The sequence below is a fragment of the Neolamprologus brichardi genome, chromosome 12 (genome assembly GCF_056152115.1).
Source record: "Neolamprologus brichardi isolate AB-2024 chromosome 12, ASM5615211v1, whole genome shotgun sequence".
Lineage (NCBI taxonomy): Eukaryota > Metazoa > Chordata > Actinopteri > Cichliformes > Cichlidae > Neolamprologus > Neolamprologus brichardi.
Window position 1 is genome coordinate 32,730,328 of NC_142115.1, and position 19,172 is coordinate 32,749,499.

At 40.4% G+C, this 19,172-nt stretch overlaps 2 protein-coding genes across 3 annotated transcripts in view; one reads left to right on the forward strand and one right to left on the reverse strand.

The window, feature by feature from the left end:
* Nucleotides 1-4,259, reverse strand: part of cnnm4b (cyclin and CBS domain divalent metal cation transport mediator 4b) — a 55,275-nt gene extending 51,016 nt beyond the window's left edge. For both annotated transcript variants that reach the window (XM_087849406.1, XM_087849407.1), the window contains exon 1: nt 2,829-4,259. In XM_087849406.1, coding sequence (XP_087705532.1) covers nt 2,829-4,230 — 1,402 coding nt within the window. In that variant the 5' untranslated portion in view covers nt 4,231-4,259. The remainder of the gene's footprint in view (nt 1-2,828) is intronic.
* A 5,816-nt stretch (nt 4,260-10,075) lies between these two features.
* LOC102787094 (phospholipid-transporting ATPase ID-like) overlaps nt 10,076-19,172 on the forward strand; it is a 53,640-nt gene continuing 44,543 nt past the window's right edge. The window contains exon 1 of the mRNA XM_087849409.1: nt 10,076-10,341. The gene's annotated coding sequence lies outside the window, so the exon portion shown is untranslated. The remainder of the gene's footprint in view (nt 10,342-19,172) is intronic.

Genomic DNA, 19,172 nt, shown 5'->3' on the forward strand with positions numbered 1-19,172 from the left:
ATCTCCTGTAAACAACATTACTTGTGCTGCCTGTCTTGAATTAGCTGAAACCATAACAGAACAGCTAGGTATGCATTTCAGCTGTTTCCGTGAATCCCACTGTGAACCCCCACTCCAACCGACCCAAAGCACAGATACAGAAATGATATGGTTCTTCGTGACTACAGACAAATTTCACTAGGTTTTATGGAACAAATCGCTCACCACATCAAGGTGGACCGCAACCCTGAAAGTTTCTCTGCATTTCCCAGAAAAGCAGATGTGAGAACCGAATGTTCAGCTTAGTCAGAGCAGACATTATACGGCCAGCTTCTGATATAAGAACAAAGAGGATGATGGGCATCAAGTGCCCTGACACCTACATGCTCTTTCTAGGAGACATTCTAGCATAAACCAAACAGTAGTAAGAATGCACCTGAAGGTTTTGTGTTACGTGTGGGGAAGAAGCAGCTTCTAAGAATGTCTAACCCTGATTTTCTCTACACTGGCTGAAGTGTGTGTAAAAAAAAACCTCTTTCCCAACAACCTACATGCAAATCCTGGCCCCTCCACATTGCATGACTAGGATGTCATCGAGGAGAAATGCAGTGACTAACACTGAGTCTTACTCACAGCAGGCTAATCTACATAAAAGGCATAAAATTTGAAAGTACTTGGTTTAACTTTCTGCTGAGATTCTTTCAAATTATGACCTTTAAATTACACTGACTATGACATCTGCTTGGCAGAGCAATACTTGACTTGACATTTTAATGTGGTTAAAAAAAACAATACTCCAGTTCATTTATAAGTGTTTCTACTTGTGTTAAAAAGATGATTAACCTTAAGGTTGGACTGCTGTGTTTCTTTTGTTCCAGCATTCACTTCTGCACAGGTTTAGTTAAGGCCCCCCAAAAATCCGCAACAGTTACTTCAGGGCACTTTTTAGGATTAGGTGAAGCTCATAGAAGGTTATAGACGGAAGCCCCAGCAATCCGTCCACCTCACACGAGCAATCACTTAGCAAGAGCAGGGAGAAAAAATGAAACCTAACAGGAAGGTGGCCATCTGCCGAAACTAGCGGGGGCGAGAGAAAAAGATGCACAAATTTATTGCCCTTGCTAAATCTCATCAGCTTTTCAGCCTATAAGACGACTTGTACAGATGTCATAAACAGATGTTTATCTGTTGTGTTGCATCAGTTCTGCTCTGGCTCAAATTTTTAATCGCAAGATGGTGTGATAAAGAGAAGAGATCAAAGTCTTTGAAATCTATTTTAATGTATTGTTATTTTTTCTGTCACAATAGAGGGAGAAATAAAGAAGAGCAAAAATAATAAGTACCGGTACTGGAATCAACTATGAGTCATAACAGCAACGAGAGGGCCCGAACATTTTCTCCACTGTAACCTTCAAACTGAAGACTTTAAACACACAAACTCTCATATTGTCAAACTTACTTAAAGAAAATCTCTCTGCCAAGATTTCAACACTGTAAGCACCTCGATTTACAGCGTGTGTGTGTGTGTGTGTGTGTGTGTTTGTATGCACTGCAGTTTATTACCAAAGCCTCCCACCTTGCCAGCCGAGCTCACTTCGATGAGCTGCAGATACATCTTGGCCAAATATCACACAGCACTATGCACCACTACAGCAACTCAGCAACTCAATTTCCAACACTTGATTAGAGCTAAATGAATTGCTACAGTGAAAGAGACAACATGCCGACAAAGTCCAACGACAGGATATTAATGATACTACAAGATTTAGACACAGTAAGCCAGTGTGTGTCTGTGTCTTTGACCTTCAGATGAGAAGCCTGAGGAAGGAAAAATATACTGCAGCGGGAGATAGCGTCAGTGTTTGTAAATCATCCTGAGAGCGAGTGTGAACACGTGAGCCTGTGTGTGTCTGTGTGAGGCAAAAGAGAGAAGTAAAACTGGGAAGTGTTATGGTATCTCAAAACACAAACCTGCCTAGCTTTCACCAGAGAATTTTCTGTCTGTCAAGTGATCAAGAGAACTACAACTACTTAAATAAACCTACTTATCGAACAACCTTCTGTTAGACAGATATAGCAAATGATTAAGACGACAGTTTGATTAACTTGAACGAATACGTTTTTAAAGAAAAAGGGCATCTACCACTGAGAGACCATCTCTAGACAAAATACTTGACCCACATGCAGGAGTTGTGGTGCAGGTAGGATACATCTCAGGAATTAAACTTTCATTTACTCTTAAATTAAGCTATTTGATAAAGCTATTTATTTATCCATATTGTATATTCTGTATCTATATATGTGTATATGGTGTATTTATGCTTATATCCTTACTCTCATTCCCCTTAATGTATCTGTAACATGCAACTTTTTTGGTGTTTTGCTACTGGAAACTGAATTTCCCGGAGGAACCCACCCGAGGGATTAATAAAGTTTCATCTAATCTAATCTAATCCAAAGGGAAAGGTTTAAATAACCATAGTGGCCCTGGCCAAATGCACTAAAGATGGAGGAACCAGTGTCACACTTCTACTGAAAAGAGTTGAAAAAATGACCAGTCGTATTTTTGAGAGCAAACTTAACCCCTGACTCTGTGGGTACAGATTCCCCTGACTTTGACTTGAAGATGCCAAAACACGAGCTTGACTACTGCATTTTTCAGCATGTGGCTTTCAGGGGTCTTATAAGCGGAAACATTGCTGGAGCTCTGATTACTTCATCGTCTCCTCCGTGCACCTAAGAAGTGGATGAAGCTGTACCAGAAACATTTGCTGGCACCGCACACTGCTGAACAAAATCACAGGTTTCACTCGTGCGTTATCACACCATATCACCAGATTTCCACAAACCTTTTTTGAACTCCTCCAGCATGGCGTCCAGCTTGGTGTCGTGGAAGACGAAGTGGACCGGATGGTTGTAGAATTTGGTGATGGTCTTCAAGGTGGTGCAGTCGTCTGGGTCCACGAAGGCCAGATCCTTGACGAAGAGGATGTCCACGATGTTGGAGCGCTCGTCTTCGTACACGGGTATCCTGGTGTAGCCGCTCTCCATGATCTCGGACATGGTGTTGAAGTCCAACACGGCGTCGCTGTGGATCATGAAGCAGTTGTTGATTGGCGTCATGACATCCTCCACTGTTTTAGTCCGGAGCTCCAGCGCTCCTTGGATCATGTTGAGCTCCTCTTTCACCAGGTCATTGTAGGGCTCGGTGACTTTTAACATCTCCACTAGCTTCTCTCTGTTGTACACGGTGCCGATCTCCTGGCCCAGCACGCAGTCGAGGAGTTTGCTAATGGGCCAGGACAGAGGGAAAGTCAACAGCATGAACAGCTTGGTGAGGACGATGGTGTTCGCTCCGACTGCTAATCCGTGTCGGGAGCACAGAGCCTGGGGGACAATCTCGCCAAATATTACGATGCCGACAGTGGAGGCGACGACTGCTCCGACCCCGGACTTGGTGAGGTCGTCCAGGAGGATGGTGAGCGTAGTGTTGACCAGGACATTACCGAGCAGCAGTGAGCACAACAGGTAGTTGCCCTTCCTACGAATGGGCTCGATCTTCCGCGCGTACTTCTTCTCCTTTTCTGTGCCGCAGTTCTGCACGATGCGCAATTCCATCGGATCCAGCGCCATCAGTCCCAGATTGAGCCCGCTGAACATACCGGACAGCACCAGCAGGAAGCAGATGATGATAATCTGCAGCCAGATGGGCAGGAGGGACTTCTTCGCTTCCACCACGCGCAGCCTGCCGTCTTCTTCGTCCATCAGGTACCACTTCTGATCCCGGGCGTCCAGGACGCACAAGCCGAACACTTTCACCACCTCATTCTTACGGAGCTGCTTGATGCTGAGGGAGACTGTCCCTGAGGTGTTTTCGTCGTTTACCTTCATGGGTCCCCTAACATCAATATCATTCTGATCTTTGGGACAAGTCCTGTTTAACCATTTATCTGAGAAATCAGCATCTTCTTTATCACTGGCGAACAGTTTACCGAACCCGATGATATCCGAGCTGTTGGGGAACAAGTGGAGCCCGTAGACTCTTAAGGAGATATCGCTCCCCTCGGTCACCTGAATATCTCCCCCTTCGGTGGTCTCGGCTGGCTTGTCGCTCTTCTCTAGCCTCATGCCGAGTATCCGCGTGGTTTCCCTCGAGTCTGAAACCGAAGCTTCAACCAGCCTCGTCGCAAAAACGTATGAAAACACGAATAAAGTTAACGTAAACCCCCAGCCACTTGAATCCATCGCCATGTTTGTTTCGCTCTCTGCCAACAAGCGAACTGACGTCACCTACTCGTTTCCACAAGCCCGCCTCCAAATTTACATATAAATATCACCCAATCGGCAGCGTATACGTCACTAAAACTTGGGCCGAGCCCCAACAGTTTCATTTTTTTAAGGTCGACTGACGAAATTTCTTTTAAAGGTGGACCGTGTGGGAGCAGACGAAAATTAACGCATGAATGGTAAACATTCACGATAAACAAAGTTTAAATACAAAAGACATCAAATAATCACATTTTATGATATTTTCCCACAACGATTTTATATATATATATATAAACTTATTTATTGTGAAAAAAGATAAACAGTGTTACAAAGTAATTAACGTGGTCTTTAACTTCATTTTTATTGAAGAAAATACCAGTTAAGTTGTATATTTAGCTACTCTATGGCACAGAAAAACCCAAACTGAGTCATAAAAGTATTAACTGTCTTAATTGTGTTTACCCGTATGACACGTCGAATTAAAATACAAATGCTGAAGCAGTATCAAAATAAGTCGAATACAGAGAAATGTGTTTAAAGTCAATGATTTAGTCTACAGAACCTTTGTAATCTCAGTATGCACAATGTGACAGTTAATGATATCAGTAGTGTCACTGATTTGAAATACAATGCATGTTAATGTTATCTACTGTCTCTAGTAATGCTATTAACACTCCTCTGTGTGCTGTGAGCTGTGCAAACTGAATATTTGAGGCAAGAAGAAAAACTTTGGGTCACAAGTGAATAGAATGCCAAACTAGACACACTCACCGGTGGATAAGAGACTGATAATGCCAACACCAAAGACAATGAAAGTGAAAACACACATGCCTCTTAGCATTTTGAGAAAATAAATAAAACGTTTTAAAATTTAGTTTTTACACCTTTTTTTAATGAAAAGATGCTGGTAAATAGAACCACGTGTTAATGTATTACTTTAATCTTGAATTACTTTTTTGTTGACGTTGTATGTAAATGCAATTATTGAGGGCAGAGCACCATCTAGTGGTCAAACCGTGGTGAATGCAGCCTAACGTGCTGGTGTGAAAATGGTGAAGGAAATGAGAATGATTCTAATCTAATGATTCTAAGTAAAAATGAGGCTCAGAATTGTGTATATACATAATAAAAGCCTTCAGGCATGCAGCTACACCCACACAGGATCTAATTCAGTTCACTGGATGGATTTGTAAAATGTGAAAACTGCAGTGAAAGCATTAAATTCTCTGCATTTACTTATAATTAGTCACAGAAAACCTTTTTTGTTTTCTCCGCTGAGATCAGGCTGGAAAAATGTTTGTGGCCCATCTGACAGCTTATCTGAACCTGTTTTCAGGCTCTTTGCACTCCTTCTTTTCCCACCTTTAGCTTCTGCATTCACAGAAGCTGTGGTCCAGGTCTTCTAGTTCTTGAACATCTTTTAAAACTGTTGCCTTCCTCCATCCTTCTGACAGTAACTTGTAGCCTTTTTTTCAACCTTTAATCAGATGATGTTTGCATTAGTTTGTTTTCAGAGGATTGTATACTGATGCCTGTGCACGATCACACCAGTTTATTTCCTCATGTTAACCTTAAACAAGTCTTGTTTTAGCAAAGATATGCATGATTTTCTACATCTCACTGTAAGCTAAACTTGTCTTCAACAGAGAATCACATATTGCTCATTCATCCATGAAAATACTGCAAAGACACCTATTTGGCTTTGTTACATTGAATATATTTAAGAAACAAAAACAAACAAACCAAGATGTTCATTTCATTGTATGGTAATTATGTTTGCACATAGAATTTAGAGGTATTTAGTATATTCTAAATAAATTTTCTTTTATTTGTTTTTTGTTTAATTTGTGTGTACTTTTTTCTTATTTCTCTTTTATTTTGGATCATACTCTAAACATAAAAACCAAAAGTTCTCCAGACTTTAGAGGACGCGATGAAAAAATAAAGTGTTTCGTCACCAATCCTTTTATAATCTTCTCCACTGTACGATGTGTAATGGTAACACAAATCTCTCTTTAGAGAAAAACCTGGAAGTACATGAAGAGCCACATTATTCATTTGATTAATTTAAACTTCCTTCAAATTTTTATTTAACTTACCTAGCCCTCCTCACAGGGCTGTGAAGAAGCTCGCACATGTTTCTGTTTCTATAATTCGAGGAACTGAACAACATAAACCTTTATTATTTATTCTTTCATTGTGTCAAGCTGAAAAATGTAGCCACTGGGTCCATCATGTGCTTTCCTGATAGTACTGATAGTATTAAAATTCTGACCATGCACTGAAAAAAGAACATGTTGGATTTGCTTAATTCACTAGTGGACATTTGGCAGCAACTTAAACAACTGAGGTAAATTAACACTTAACTTTAAAACACAAGACAACTTGCAAGAAATAGCCACTCTCCTTTTTCAGTATACTTCTTTGCATTCATAACTCAAGGTTTCAATTTGTCACTCCACAATATGAGTCACCACTGATTTTCAGTTGAGTTCTTGTATAATTTGGTGTACCCAGTCTTTTTTCCCCCATTTCCCTTCCTTAGAAATAGCTTCTTCACAGCCACACTTCCACTGAGACCCCTTCTGATGATGCTACAGTGAACTGTACATGGATCAACTGAAGGCCTGATGCATCTCTCAGGTTCTGTAACTTGTCCTTGTTGGATTTTCTCCCTATTTCTCAAGGACCTGACTTTCAGATACTATTCATCAGCTACTTTTAGCCCTGCCACTTCTTTAATATTCCCCTCACTTGTTTCATCAAATATTTTTCAAGGACACACAATGTTCTGTGAATAGCTATTTGGGAATCACCTTGTTGGTGTAAAAATACTAATGTATTCCTGTCAAACTATCTTTGGCATTTTGATCACGTTCAACTAAAGAAATGGGAACACATTTTGTCTTTTGTGGAAAGCTACTAGTAAAAAAATGTACCTAAAGAGACATTTAACCACTCAAATGTGTCCAAATGATTTATTTGAATGACGTGTTCACTCCTGGAAAAAAGTAAGAAGACAAAGAAGAATTAGAGGAAGACCATGACCAAAGTGGTCACTGACTGCTGGGGATTATATGTGCTGATAACAGCCACTCAATGGGTCGCTAACATTCAACAAGGCATCTAAGAGAAATTTTGCCCCACCAGCCGAAATCCTAAAATCCTAAATACAAAGGTTTTCTGAAAGACTGTTGGCGATTCTCTAAGTTTAACTCAAAGAGTTGTATTAATCTAAACACTGGGCTTCCAGAAAATATCCAGATCCACAGACTGCATGAAGATATTAATTTCTTTAATCATATTTGATTCATATCCTGAGCATAAATGCATTTTTTATCTTTTTAATAATTATTTATGTGTGTAAAGTAAAAGCGAGCCATCTGAAAAGGATGATTACTGAAAACAAATGAAGAATAAAACTTATGAAACTTTGAACATGAAGGTGCTTTTTAAAAATATGTTTAGCGACACCTTGTGGCCTTGCACATGCTGTTTTCAGCATTGTGCAAGGCGGTCTATGACGAGAAGTGACGTGAAAGCCTGAATTCCATAAAAAAGCCAAAATGTGAGAAGGGTGTTGAACAGTAGAGGTCACAGAAGCACACACGAACACAACAGTGTTAATACATTGTTAGATTACAATATATGGCAACATTTAATTTCTTTGTTTTATACATTCTTATAAAACGTTGTCCTCAACCTTTCCTACTGGTACATATACTCTATGTAGTCATCAATGCGGCACGTTTCACCTTTATAATAATCAATTACTGATGAAAATCATTTAGTTGCAGCTGCTGAACATTGCAACCTTTCTCTGAGTTTTCTGGAGTTGCGTTAGACTTTAGGCTTTAAGCAGTAGTGGTTTCCTCCTTTGGTATTCAGGAAACTGAAACCTCAGACAGGGAGCTGTGAGAAATGCTGCAGAAACTTTCAACCAAACAAAACTGAGATGAAAAAGAAAGCAACATGTCAGTGGTGTAAAAACAAAAGGAAACAAAGCCGTAAATGCCAGTTTCAGGAAATGAACGTGTGAGAAAGAAGAGACTTTGAGAAACTGTCAAGACATCCTGAAGATTTCAATAATGTACTAAACAGATTTATGCAGCAGCTAAAGAAAGTGAAAGACAATTTAACTACTCGGATAGCGTTTGTCATTTTTACACTACATTTAGCACCAGTTTAACAAATACGAGAAAACGTGGTCAGCTTTTACTTTGTACAGCACCACAATGAAACATTCTTCACCACAGCTGCAGCAGAATAAAAGTAAAATAACTGTTAAAGCTGGCAAATCTGGAATAAAAGCTGTATTTTTAACAGTTAAATGTGTCACTGTTATACTACAGGAGCTACACGTCAGATAAGTTTAGCAACCTGTGAGAGAACTTGCCTTTCCTTAAAAAGACAAACATTTAAAATGCATCTGACATGTTGTTCCTTATTGCCTGTGTGGGTGCTTTTATCAAATATGATAAAATAAAGATGTTTTTGTTTCTGCTCTAAAAGTTCAGTTTCACGTTTTTCTACTCTTCACTTTGTATCATAGTAAACAAACCGAAGGAGATATTTGAATCTTCATCTCAGACCGTGAAGCTCCGCCCACCTGCTGTTCAAACCTTGTGTTTGCAAGTTGCAGCAAGTCAGAGTGTTGGCTTAAACGGAAAGCAGTCTGAAGCAGCCACGTGATAAATAAGGATTATTTTGAACTTTGAATCAGGCAAAGTTACTCCACACATCAAGAATAAAAACAGGTCTGGAAATGAGCGTCATAGGTGTGCAGATCTAAGAGGCTGGTCCTCCCACCACTTCCTCCTTGAACTTTAACTGAACTCTCCTTCAGTTAAAGTTATTCAAACCCCTTTAGCATTTGAAAGGTGTCAGCTGAGGTTTGGGGAGATTATTATTATTATTATTATTATTATTATTATTATCAATAAAGATTAAAATGAGAGCACTCATCCTTAAAGAAAAGAATCAGTTAAACACTTAAACAAACTACTATGTGCATGCAGCCAGTGAGTGTGATTCTTATAAAACAGCATTAAAGAGACCGTTATTTATTTATTTCTTTTGACTTTTTTGGATATATATTTGTTTTTTCTTTGAAAGGTGAATTTCATTTGAGTTTCGGTTCTTACAACCCAGCAGGCAGGCCTGTGTTGGGAGGGCGTACCCGATCTCTTCCTGAACACAGCTGCCACCCGTTTCTCCGGAGGAGCTCAGGAGTGCACAGCTGGCTTCATTCAGCCACTCAGCAGAATAATAAAAGCTGGTGAACAGCTGCTCAGTCAGTGAGTCAGTCACCTTGTAGCGTTGGCTTACAGTTTATGTCTGAAACTAGTGACTAGCTAGTCAACCATGACCTGGATGACTACACAAGCATAGTGAATAGCTCTCTTCTTGCAGCAGGACTGTTTCCCTTTTACTTGGAGAATTATTTCCCTTTTTTAGCAGGATATTTTAGGTTGTTGTTCTCTTGTTTGGCTGAAATAGCGGTGTGTTTCTTTGAGTAGTTGAGTCATTGTCAATAAAACTTTATTGTTTTACACTTTACTGTGTTTTTGCCTTTTCTTTTCCTGGTTCCTTAGCCCTTATTCGGGGGTGTAACACCCTTTTGCTGTCTATAGATTCATATAGAAAACCATTAAATGGCCTTTGCCTCTAGAAGAAGTGGGTTTTTAGGAAACCGGTATCCTGTTTTCTTTTTTAAAGTTTTGTTTCAGGCTCGCCAACTAGAGGTCACAATTGGGCCACAACGATTGACTAAATTTTCACACAACGTGACCAGTCTGCTGCTTTGCCTCTTCTCCGTTCAGAACTTTCTGTCATAGTAAATTTCCGTGTTTTGGTGAGTTGAATCTGAGCGAAAAAACAGTGCGCCCTCGCAGAGGAGTGTATGGAGACGGAGGGAGGAGGAAGTAGAGGAGGGGAGAGCGTACGAGAAGGAGGGGAATGAGGCAGGAACGAGTTGGTGGACAGGAGGAAAACATTAGCTCTCAATCCTTCACGTAGTTGGGATACTTTTCACTGTCGAAGAGGCAGGGAAGCCGCAGCTCAGACTGCACCTCCACCAAGCCAGGACGCACGGTAAGTACCGCGTCGCTGCTCAAGTATTGCTGACCTTGTCTGGGAGTCAAGGAGACGCTGGAGGGTGGGGGAGTGTCGAGATGAAGTTGGGGGAAGAGATGGAGAAGAAAGGCGAGATAGCTGAACGGGAAGCTCCAGTGAACAGGCGAGAGCTGTCCCTCCACTGCCTTTCCTGCCTTTGCGCTCTCCAGGGAAAAGCAACCCAAAAAAAGTAACGGAAAGATTTTGGTTTGAGAGGAAAGTTTGGCATTCTTGGGTGTCGAAAGGGAAAATATCGGCTTCGCTTTCTTTTCCCCTCCTCACTGCAGTAGCAGTCATCGTGAAAGCTTCCACAACAATGGGTTACTTCTGTGTTGTGTCGGTTTAGCAAAAAGCTGTTTCCGAAAATTGTTTCAGGGGGCAACTTTCTATCAGCGCGCTCCTCGTAAGAGTGTGTTTGTTGTTTTGTAGACGGCGTCTGAGCACGCAGCACTGCTCAGCTGTCAGATCCCGAGTTTAGTCCTCTTTGGTTTCAGAAAGAAACCACCTGGTATAATAAGAATAGTTTCTTGTTCTTGGGAACTGTAGTAACACTGATAATCTGAGAAGATATGGCTGTACATTGTGTGTCAGCACATTTTGCGGTTTTAGCACTGATGTCAGCGATAAGTAATTTCTTCATCATCTAGAGCGGGAGACTGCGAGGAAGTCATCCTGTGTTTACGTTGCAGAAGCATTACTTTTCTATTCCCAGCCAAACACTGAGGTGTTTAAAGTGTTAATTGTGACTTTGAGGAGGTGTATGTTCAAAACACAGAGGCGTAGCAAAAAAGTAACTGGACGTTAAGCCCTATAAATTACCACCTGAATCTCCCAAATTCACCCAGAAACATCTCAACAACTGCAAGGCCAAATTAACAACATTTGGCTCAATGGATGGAGTTCCCATTTAAAAAACAACAACTAAAAAGGAGCTTTTACAGCAGGCACATTAACATTTTGTTTACATTGTACCAGGACTGTTGTGTTGGTTTAGAAATAGACTGTTGGATTGTCTGGATTTCAGCCATCCTGTCTCAGTTTTTGAATGAAGATACACTAAAGTGTTGTTTTGATTGATAGTGCATACAAGATAAAAACGAAAGCATTTAAACACTTTTCAACACTGAACAGTAAGCCTGCCTGATGTTTTAGGGTGTAACCACTTACATGGAAAGGAAACTTAAAAAAAGCTTTGATCAGCACTCAGTATGAGGCAAGCTCGCTGCCTCTTTCTAAATTTGTTTGTATAAAACAGGCTGATTTCTCAGTTCAATGGTCGGTGTCGCCTTCATTTTGATTTCAAACCATAAATGGTGTAAAAGATGGATGTAGTTAGTGCGATGTTATCCACTGGTTTTTGACATCTTTGAAGGCTGCCATTGGTTACCCAAAAAATGTGGCAAGGAAGGACGGGCCTGACTGTCAAACTGCATGCTCATTGGCTAACGAATTGTGATTGACAAGCTGTTATCCAATGAGCTGGTTTCATAGCATACCACAGCTAACACAGTAGTACAAAGATTTATAAGATGGACATATGGGGTGTCTGGACCCCATACTCCCTATACAACCATTGCAAGAGCTTGGTCTGCATAGCAATAAGTCGGACTTGTTCCGCCAGGACTGCCCTTTGTCACTGATTCTGTTCATAATTTTATGGGCAGAATTTCTGAGAAGTTTCTCCATCCAGGAGGGGCTCAGAGTTGAGCCGCTGCTCCTCCACATCGAAAGGAGCCAGTGGAGGTGGTTCGGGCATCTGATAAGGATGCCTCCTGGGCGCCTCCTAGGTGAGGTGTTCCGGGCATCTCCTACTGAGAGGAGGCCGATTCAGGACACACTGGAGAGATTATATCGCTCTGCTGGCCTGGGAACGCCTTGGTGTTCCCCCGGACAAGCTGGAGGAGGTGGCTGGGGAGAGGGAGGTCTGGGCTTCTCTGCTCGGGCTGCTGCCCCCGCGACCCGGCCTCGGATAAGTGGAAGAAGATGGATGGATGGATATTATTATTGTTTTATACATTGTGGCCAAAAATGAGTGACAGAGCCCATAAACTTAACAGGAAAGTATTTATGGATTTCAAGACAGAAAGACGTTTTCTCATAGACTTTTTTTTGGGCTGGAAGTGTTTTTGCAACAACAGCTATCACCAGCTGCTGGCGTTCAGATAAAGAAACGGGTTTAAGTTCTTCTGCATTGGCCTCAGTTATCTGACTCAATGTTCTGAACTAAGTATTTTAGTCAAAGTCATCTTGATGTTTTGAAAAGAGAGATGACGATCAGTCACAAGATGATCCCACTTTTAAAGCATATCAGGCTTTATTGTTTATTTTGCTCTCCATGAAACCACTAATCACAAACCAAACATCAGTTTGTATCAAATAAGACTTCATTGGGAAAGGATTTGTTAAGGTCATACACGTGGTGAGACTTAAGGTTAATTTCACATCTACTTCTGTATAATCAGGCCTATTTTGTAACCCGGGTTCATCCTCCGACTGGCCACTTAAAAACTGTCACAGATTCGAAATGTTTACTCTTTTCATACCGGTTGCCAAATCCATCTGTAGTGGCAGTTATATTGCAATTTACTTAAGTAACCAAGTTAAGTGCGTTTAGTTTATGTCCTAACTCTAGTCTTCTGTTGTGTAGGAAAAGTATACAGTTGAGCCATTTAGCCATTCGCAGTTTGAATGAGTGAGTGGGCGCAGGCTTTATTCAGTGTCTCTCTTCACTTACACAGATGTCACGAGACTACAACAATGCTTTGTTTGCGCCATCTTTTTATTAGAGATGAAAAATAATCCAGAGGGCCACAGTGATCCCATTAATTCTGGTGCTAATAACAATTTTGACTCAAATGTGAAACAGGAAAGATGGCATGACTACGCGACTCTGTAGTTTAGCTAAATGCTGATGATAAAGAGATGTAATGTTGTTTGTCTGTTTTCAAATACACGGTGCTGACACGCTAATATTTGCAACTGTCTTGTGGCATGCTCGACTTAAGATGACTCCCCTGCTGGTCCACTGTTCACGTGAACTGTTTTTACATATAAAACATATTGAAAAAACTATAAAAGGAACATGCAGAAGTTACGGTTTCATACTGTTTTATTTGTGTTATCCTTTGATACCCAACTTAGCAAAGTAGGCTTAACCATTCACTGCTGTGTGTAAACAAGGTTAAGTATTAGTCGATGCTTTCCTGTTGGTATCAATACATTTTTTTCATTATAATAAAGTGGAAAATAAACTCTCCATCTCTTTTCGTACTCCTGTATACGTGCACAAAATCACGGCTGCTGTGCTCTCTGTTCCCCCAAAACAAATGAGCAATTAGCGTTAATGTTGCGTGCAACGTTAAATTGCATCACATCCCCGCCATTACCACCTCACAGTCGCACGATTTAACAACTTTTATGAGAACATGTGAATATCAACAAAGACGATCTGAAGCTTTGGTGAGTTTTGTTAATATATGACGTTGGATAAAGTCTATATTTGACACCGTGACGAGAAAATGTTGTTGAAACACTTCACGAAATGTTTAGAAGTTGCTGAAAAAATTTCTGTCTGAGCCAAAGAAGTGTGTCTATAAACAGTCTGATGATGCTAGCAATCGGAGTCAAAACATAGTTAGTCAAGCTGGTCATGAACAGAAGTATGATTTAAAAAAAACCTTTACAAACTGATTCTGTGTGAAGAGAAAACTGAAGCTGTTTGGTTAATCAGAAAATGCTACGAGATGTGAAACTTGTGATTGAACGTCAGCTGCCCCGACTAAACTTTGACTGAGGTCACGTGAGGTCTCAGTAATGTCCTGCCTTACGCAAATGCATTTATCATGCATGAAAATCCATTTTGTCACATGTTGAAGGTCTTTAATGTTAAAACACCTGAGTCTTTATGGTACAATGAGAATCTTATCAGGTTTAAAAGGTCAGTCATAATGTCAGTGTTTTATCATGTAAGAGGAGATGGGGAGTGGCTCGGTGGCCTGAGAGGTCAGGTGAATAATTCAGAGGTTAATTGTTTGGGTCTTTTGGTGCAGCTCTCGGGGCTCAAAGCACAGATACTGTATTGTGTCCTTATGTCATAACACTTTCCCATTCTTGCTTTGTTAATGTCTGTCACCAGTGGGTCTTTTTCAGGTCGCTGCTTACGCTTGCATTGTAAATGCACCTCTATCTAAATAACAAGCAACAAATCTGTTCAGTTTTTAAGGCTTTTAAAGGCATCGTTGTCTCAAGATGGAGGGATGTTGTTCAAAGGTTTTTTGTATTTTTAAAAAGAAAAAATGTAAGTCAGAGAGATGTGATCATTTTCAGTCATGAGAATGTGATCACGGATTCATGCAGAGCTACTGAGCAGAGTGATGTTAATCATTAACTGACAGGAACCTTGAACAAACCAACATATAACCCAGTTTGTTATTTGTTTATTCAACCTATTTCCCGGTTATACTGAATTTTCTCTTTTTTTTTTTTTTTGGTCCGTTGACCACATCGTGACTGACATTACGAGGAACAAAGAAATCAGATAAGTGGGAAATTAACAAACAATAGCCAGGAACCAACTCAGGCTGCACTGTACAAGTCTTTTGTACAACTGTTCCAGAATTAAAATACAGGGTTTTAATTCAGGTAAAAAAACAAAAAAAAAGTTACGTTTTTTTTGTGTAGCAACACTAACAAAGTTCTATATCCCATATTGAAATGACTTGTAAATAAAACTGTTAAGGTGCCATTTTCTAGTATTCGCTATGTTTAAAGTTGACGTTATTGTTATTATTTTCTCAGAATTTGCAGACACCAATATTTTCAGATAAGGTGTTTGTGGTTTGGTTGCAGGGAAACGGTGCAATAGCCACCACCCAAGAAGTTGATCTTGGTTCAGCATCTTCTGGTTACTTTTTTTTCTTTTCTTTAAAAAAAAAATTCAAATACAGCCTAGATAATTAAATACACAAAATATTATTAAAACATATTAATAGTAAAATAGCATAAAAGGCATTTTCTTTATTTTTTAAAAACTTTTTTAGGTCATATATTTTATTCAATAGCCCTGCAACAGACTGGTGACCTGTCTGTGGTGTACCGCGGCTCTCGCCCTAAGCTGGGATAGGCTCCAGCCCCCCTGCAACCCTGAATTGGATAAGCAGAAGAGGATGGATGGATTTCATTCAATTAAACACTTCATGCCATCTCACCATGCACAGCTTTCTACAGTAGAAATGCATCTGCTGGTGTTGGATATTTACAATGGTGAATTTTTCCAACAGTTATTTCCACGTGTCTGGTTACTTGTGGTTTCGCTTGCCCTCGTAGACATTTGCAGCTAAGGAATAAGAATCTAAGGGAAATTAAAGCGAGAGATTGCTAAATGTTTCCACTATGGTAGCGGTTTCCCCAAGCGTTTTAACATTTACATTATTTTTTCTTCTGGCCATAATAGTTCTGTATTGCTGCAGGAATAAAATACCAAAAAGATTAGAGTTTTTTAAAAGATCAGCTATTTCATGTCTTTAATCATCACGGGGCTTCAGCCCACGATGGAAATGCAGGTAACAAAGGGCTAAAGAACTTTATTACCAAAGTTTTTGGAACAGGCTGACCCACAGAAACATAACTGATTTTTAGAAGCTAAAATACGTTACAAGAGCACTTCCACGAGGAAGTGGTGAATCAAGCCAAACCTACACAACAGCAGCTTGTGAAAGATCTAAAGCCAGCTGGGACCAGAAGTCAAAAACACCATTAGCAACACAATATGCTGCAATGGACTGAAATCTTGCGGCACCTCTAGGTCTTATTGGGCCAAAATCTCTCCTGAGATGTTAACATAACCTGCCATAAAAAAAATTGTTCATATCTCTTACAAATTCAGCAGGGGATCACTTAATTTCACTCACTGTGTAGTTTCTTTACTCTTTCCTTGTAAATGAAACTATAAATGAATGTGAATGCTGTATTTGGCTGGTCAGTCGGTCAATATTTGTCACTCAACAACTCAGACTCGTAACCAAAAGTCCTGCTAATTCTGATACATACAAGAACAGCAATTTCACACTTTCCCTACGAGTTGTCTGCAGCAGTTTGAATGCACTCAGCAAACAATAGTTTTCTACAACTCCATCCAAACCACCGTGCGTCAGAGTCATCAAACTCACTGTCAGTTTCACTGAACCTGTGATTTAACTGCGGCCAGGTGACATCCAGAGCCCGAGTGAAAGTTTTACAAACTGCTGTACTCAATGATCTAGATACATCTTAATGAGCATTTTTTGGTTTCATTCTGTCAGGAAGTGGGTTCAAATGTACTGTTCAGAGTCTAATCACCAAAAACCTTGCTGATTCCTGCAGATATAAAGTGAGAGTGGGAAAAAAGATTGATAATCATTTTAGAATTCTTAATGTTTTATCGCGACTTCATCTCTTTGTTTTGATAAATCTCTTGATATCTCCTGGTTTTTATGACCAGTGTGAAACACTGTGAGGTCTCAAAATTGCACAAATGTTTTCTTTGTTGAATCACTTTGTTAAAAACTTGACGAGTGAAAGATTAAAATAACAGTCTGTGTGTGTAGAAGCATGAAAGGGTGTTGGTCTTTAAGACTTATTCAGAATTTATCTGATTTGGCTTATAGTCATCTTTTACTGGAATTCATCTTCTGCTGTTGAGGGCAGGATCACACTACTTCCAGCAATTGTTGAGTTACTGCAACAGTTTTCGGGACAGAAATCTGAACGTCTGTGGAGAAATATACCCCCCCACACAGCTTCTCTTACTTGTAGTGGGCTAAATTAATAAGCACTATTCTTCACCCTAGGGTAAGATCATTCGTGTGTAGCGTAACATCAGGCTGGATTTATACATTGCTTCCTTAACTTTACAACCCTTAAATACACCACCACTGGCACCCATAACTTTAACTGTTTTCTGTCTGACTTTATGAGGCTCTTATTTGTGCGGAGGAAATTTGCCACACTCTTTTTTTTTCTTTCAGTTCATTGAGGGTTCTCTTGACATCCCACAGCTTTTCGAGGTCTGAGGTCTGGCTTGTTAGTAGGCCATTTGCAACTGCCTGATTCCTTTCATTTTCAGTCATTCCGTTGTAGATTTGCCGGGGCGAGATCGTTGCCCCGTTGCATGACATAATTTTGGAAAAGATTTTGCTGTTTAAAATCTGATATGTCTGCATTTTATTTATACAGCACCAAATCACAACAACAGTCGCCTCAAGGCGCTTTATATTGTAAGGTAGACGCTACAATATATGCAGAGGAAAAACCCAACAATCATATGACTCCCTATGACCAAGCACTTTGGTAACAGTGGGAAGGAAAAAGTCTCTTTTAACAGGAAGAAACCTTCGGCAGAACCAGGCTCTGGGATGGGGTGGCCATCTGCTGAAACCAGTTGGCTTGTCTTTGCAAGGTTATAATTTACCTTTGCAAAGGGGTCAAATAACAATACAGATTACAGCAGCACTACTGGTATTTGACAAAGAATAACAAAGTTATCTACCAACCACAGTGGTCACAGAATGCACTCAGAACATTCCACGCAAATGACAACTTGTACAGATGAGTAAATCTTAACACAGAGGGTTTTATAAAGACAAAACATAATGCTATGGAACATTTCCTTCTCGCCATAAGAACAGAATAAGAAAACAGAGAGAAGGTCGAATTCCTAAAAATGTAAGTCACATCTCACATTTGACTTTAGAATACTTTGGTGTGCAGAGAAGTTCACAGTTGCGTCAAATAACTGGTCCTGTGGCTACAGAACAAGCACACATTAACACCCCTGCACCACCGTGCTTCGCAGTGTGGGTTTTTGTTTATATCCTGTGTTTGGTTTTCTCCAACATGGCTGTTATAGAAGTGTGCGCACTGGCTGATGATCAGTTAATCAAGTGCATTTTATTAACAGCACCTGGCTGCTACTTCCCCTCTTAATGCCTGTAGAAGTAGTAAGGGTGTACTTAGTTTTTCATGGGACTGCACAGCGTAGTTGACACTGTATAGTTCTGCTTTGGTAAAGCGCTTTACTTCAATTCAATAAAATTTTGTTTGTATAGTGCCAAATCACGACAACAGTTGCCTCAAGGTGCTTTATATAGTAAGGAAAAGACCTGGCAATAATACAAAGAAATTAAGAAAGCTCTTGAGCAAGCTCTTTGGCGATGCTGGAAAGGAAAAATTCCCTTTTAAATGGTAAACTAGTCAAGCTACATTGTAGCCACAGCCACCCTGGGTCGCACTGACAGAGGCGAGGCTGCCGGACACTGGTGCCACCGGGCCCTCTGACCACCACCAGTAGGCAACGGGAGAAGGGTCTTGCCCAAGGACACAACGACCGAGACTGTCCAAGCCGGGGCTCGAACCAGCAACCTTCCGATTACAAGGCGACCTCCCAACTCTTGAGCCGGCAGAATCAGGCTCGGGGGGGTGGCCATTTGCTGTGATTGGTTGCGGTGAGGGGAGGAAGACAGTACGAAGACACACTGTGGAAGAGAGCCAGAGATGAATAATAAATAATGATTAAATGCAGAGTGGTGGATAAACACATAAAAAGGTTAGTGAACAACAGACCTATTGTAGTGTAACTAAGGGAGGATTCAGGGTCGCCAAAAAGGAAAGTTTTAAGCCTAATCTTAAAAGCAGCGACTGTGTCTGTCTCCAAATGAAAACAGAGGAGCCTGAGGCTCTTCCTCCCATTCTACTTTTAAATACTCCAGGAATCACTAGTAAACCAGCAGTCTGAGAGCGAAGTGCTCTATTGGGGCGATATGGTACTATGAGGT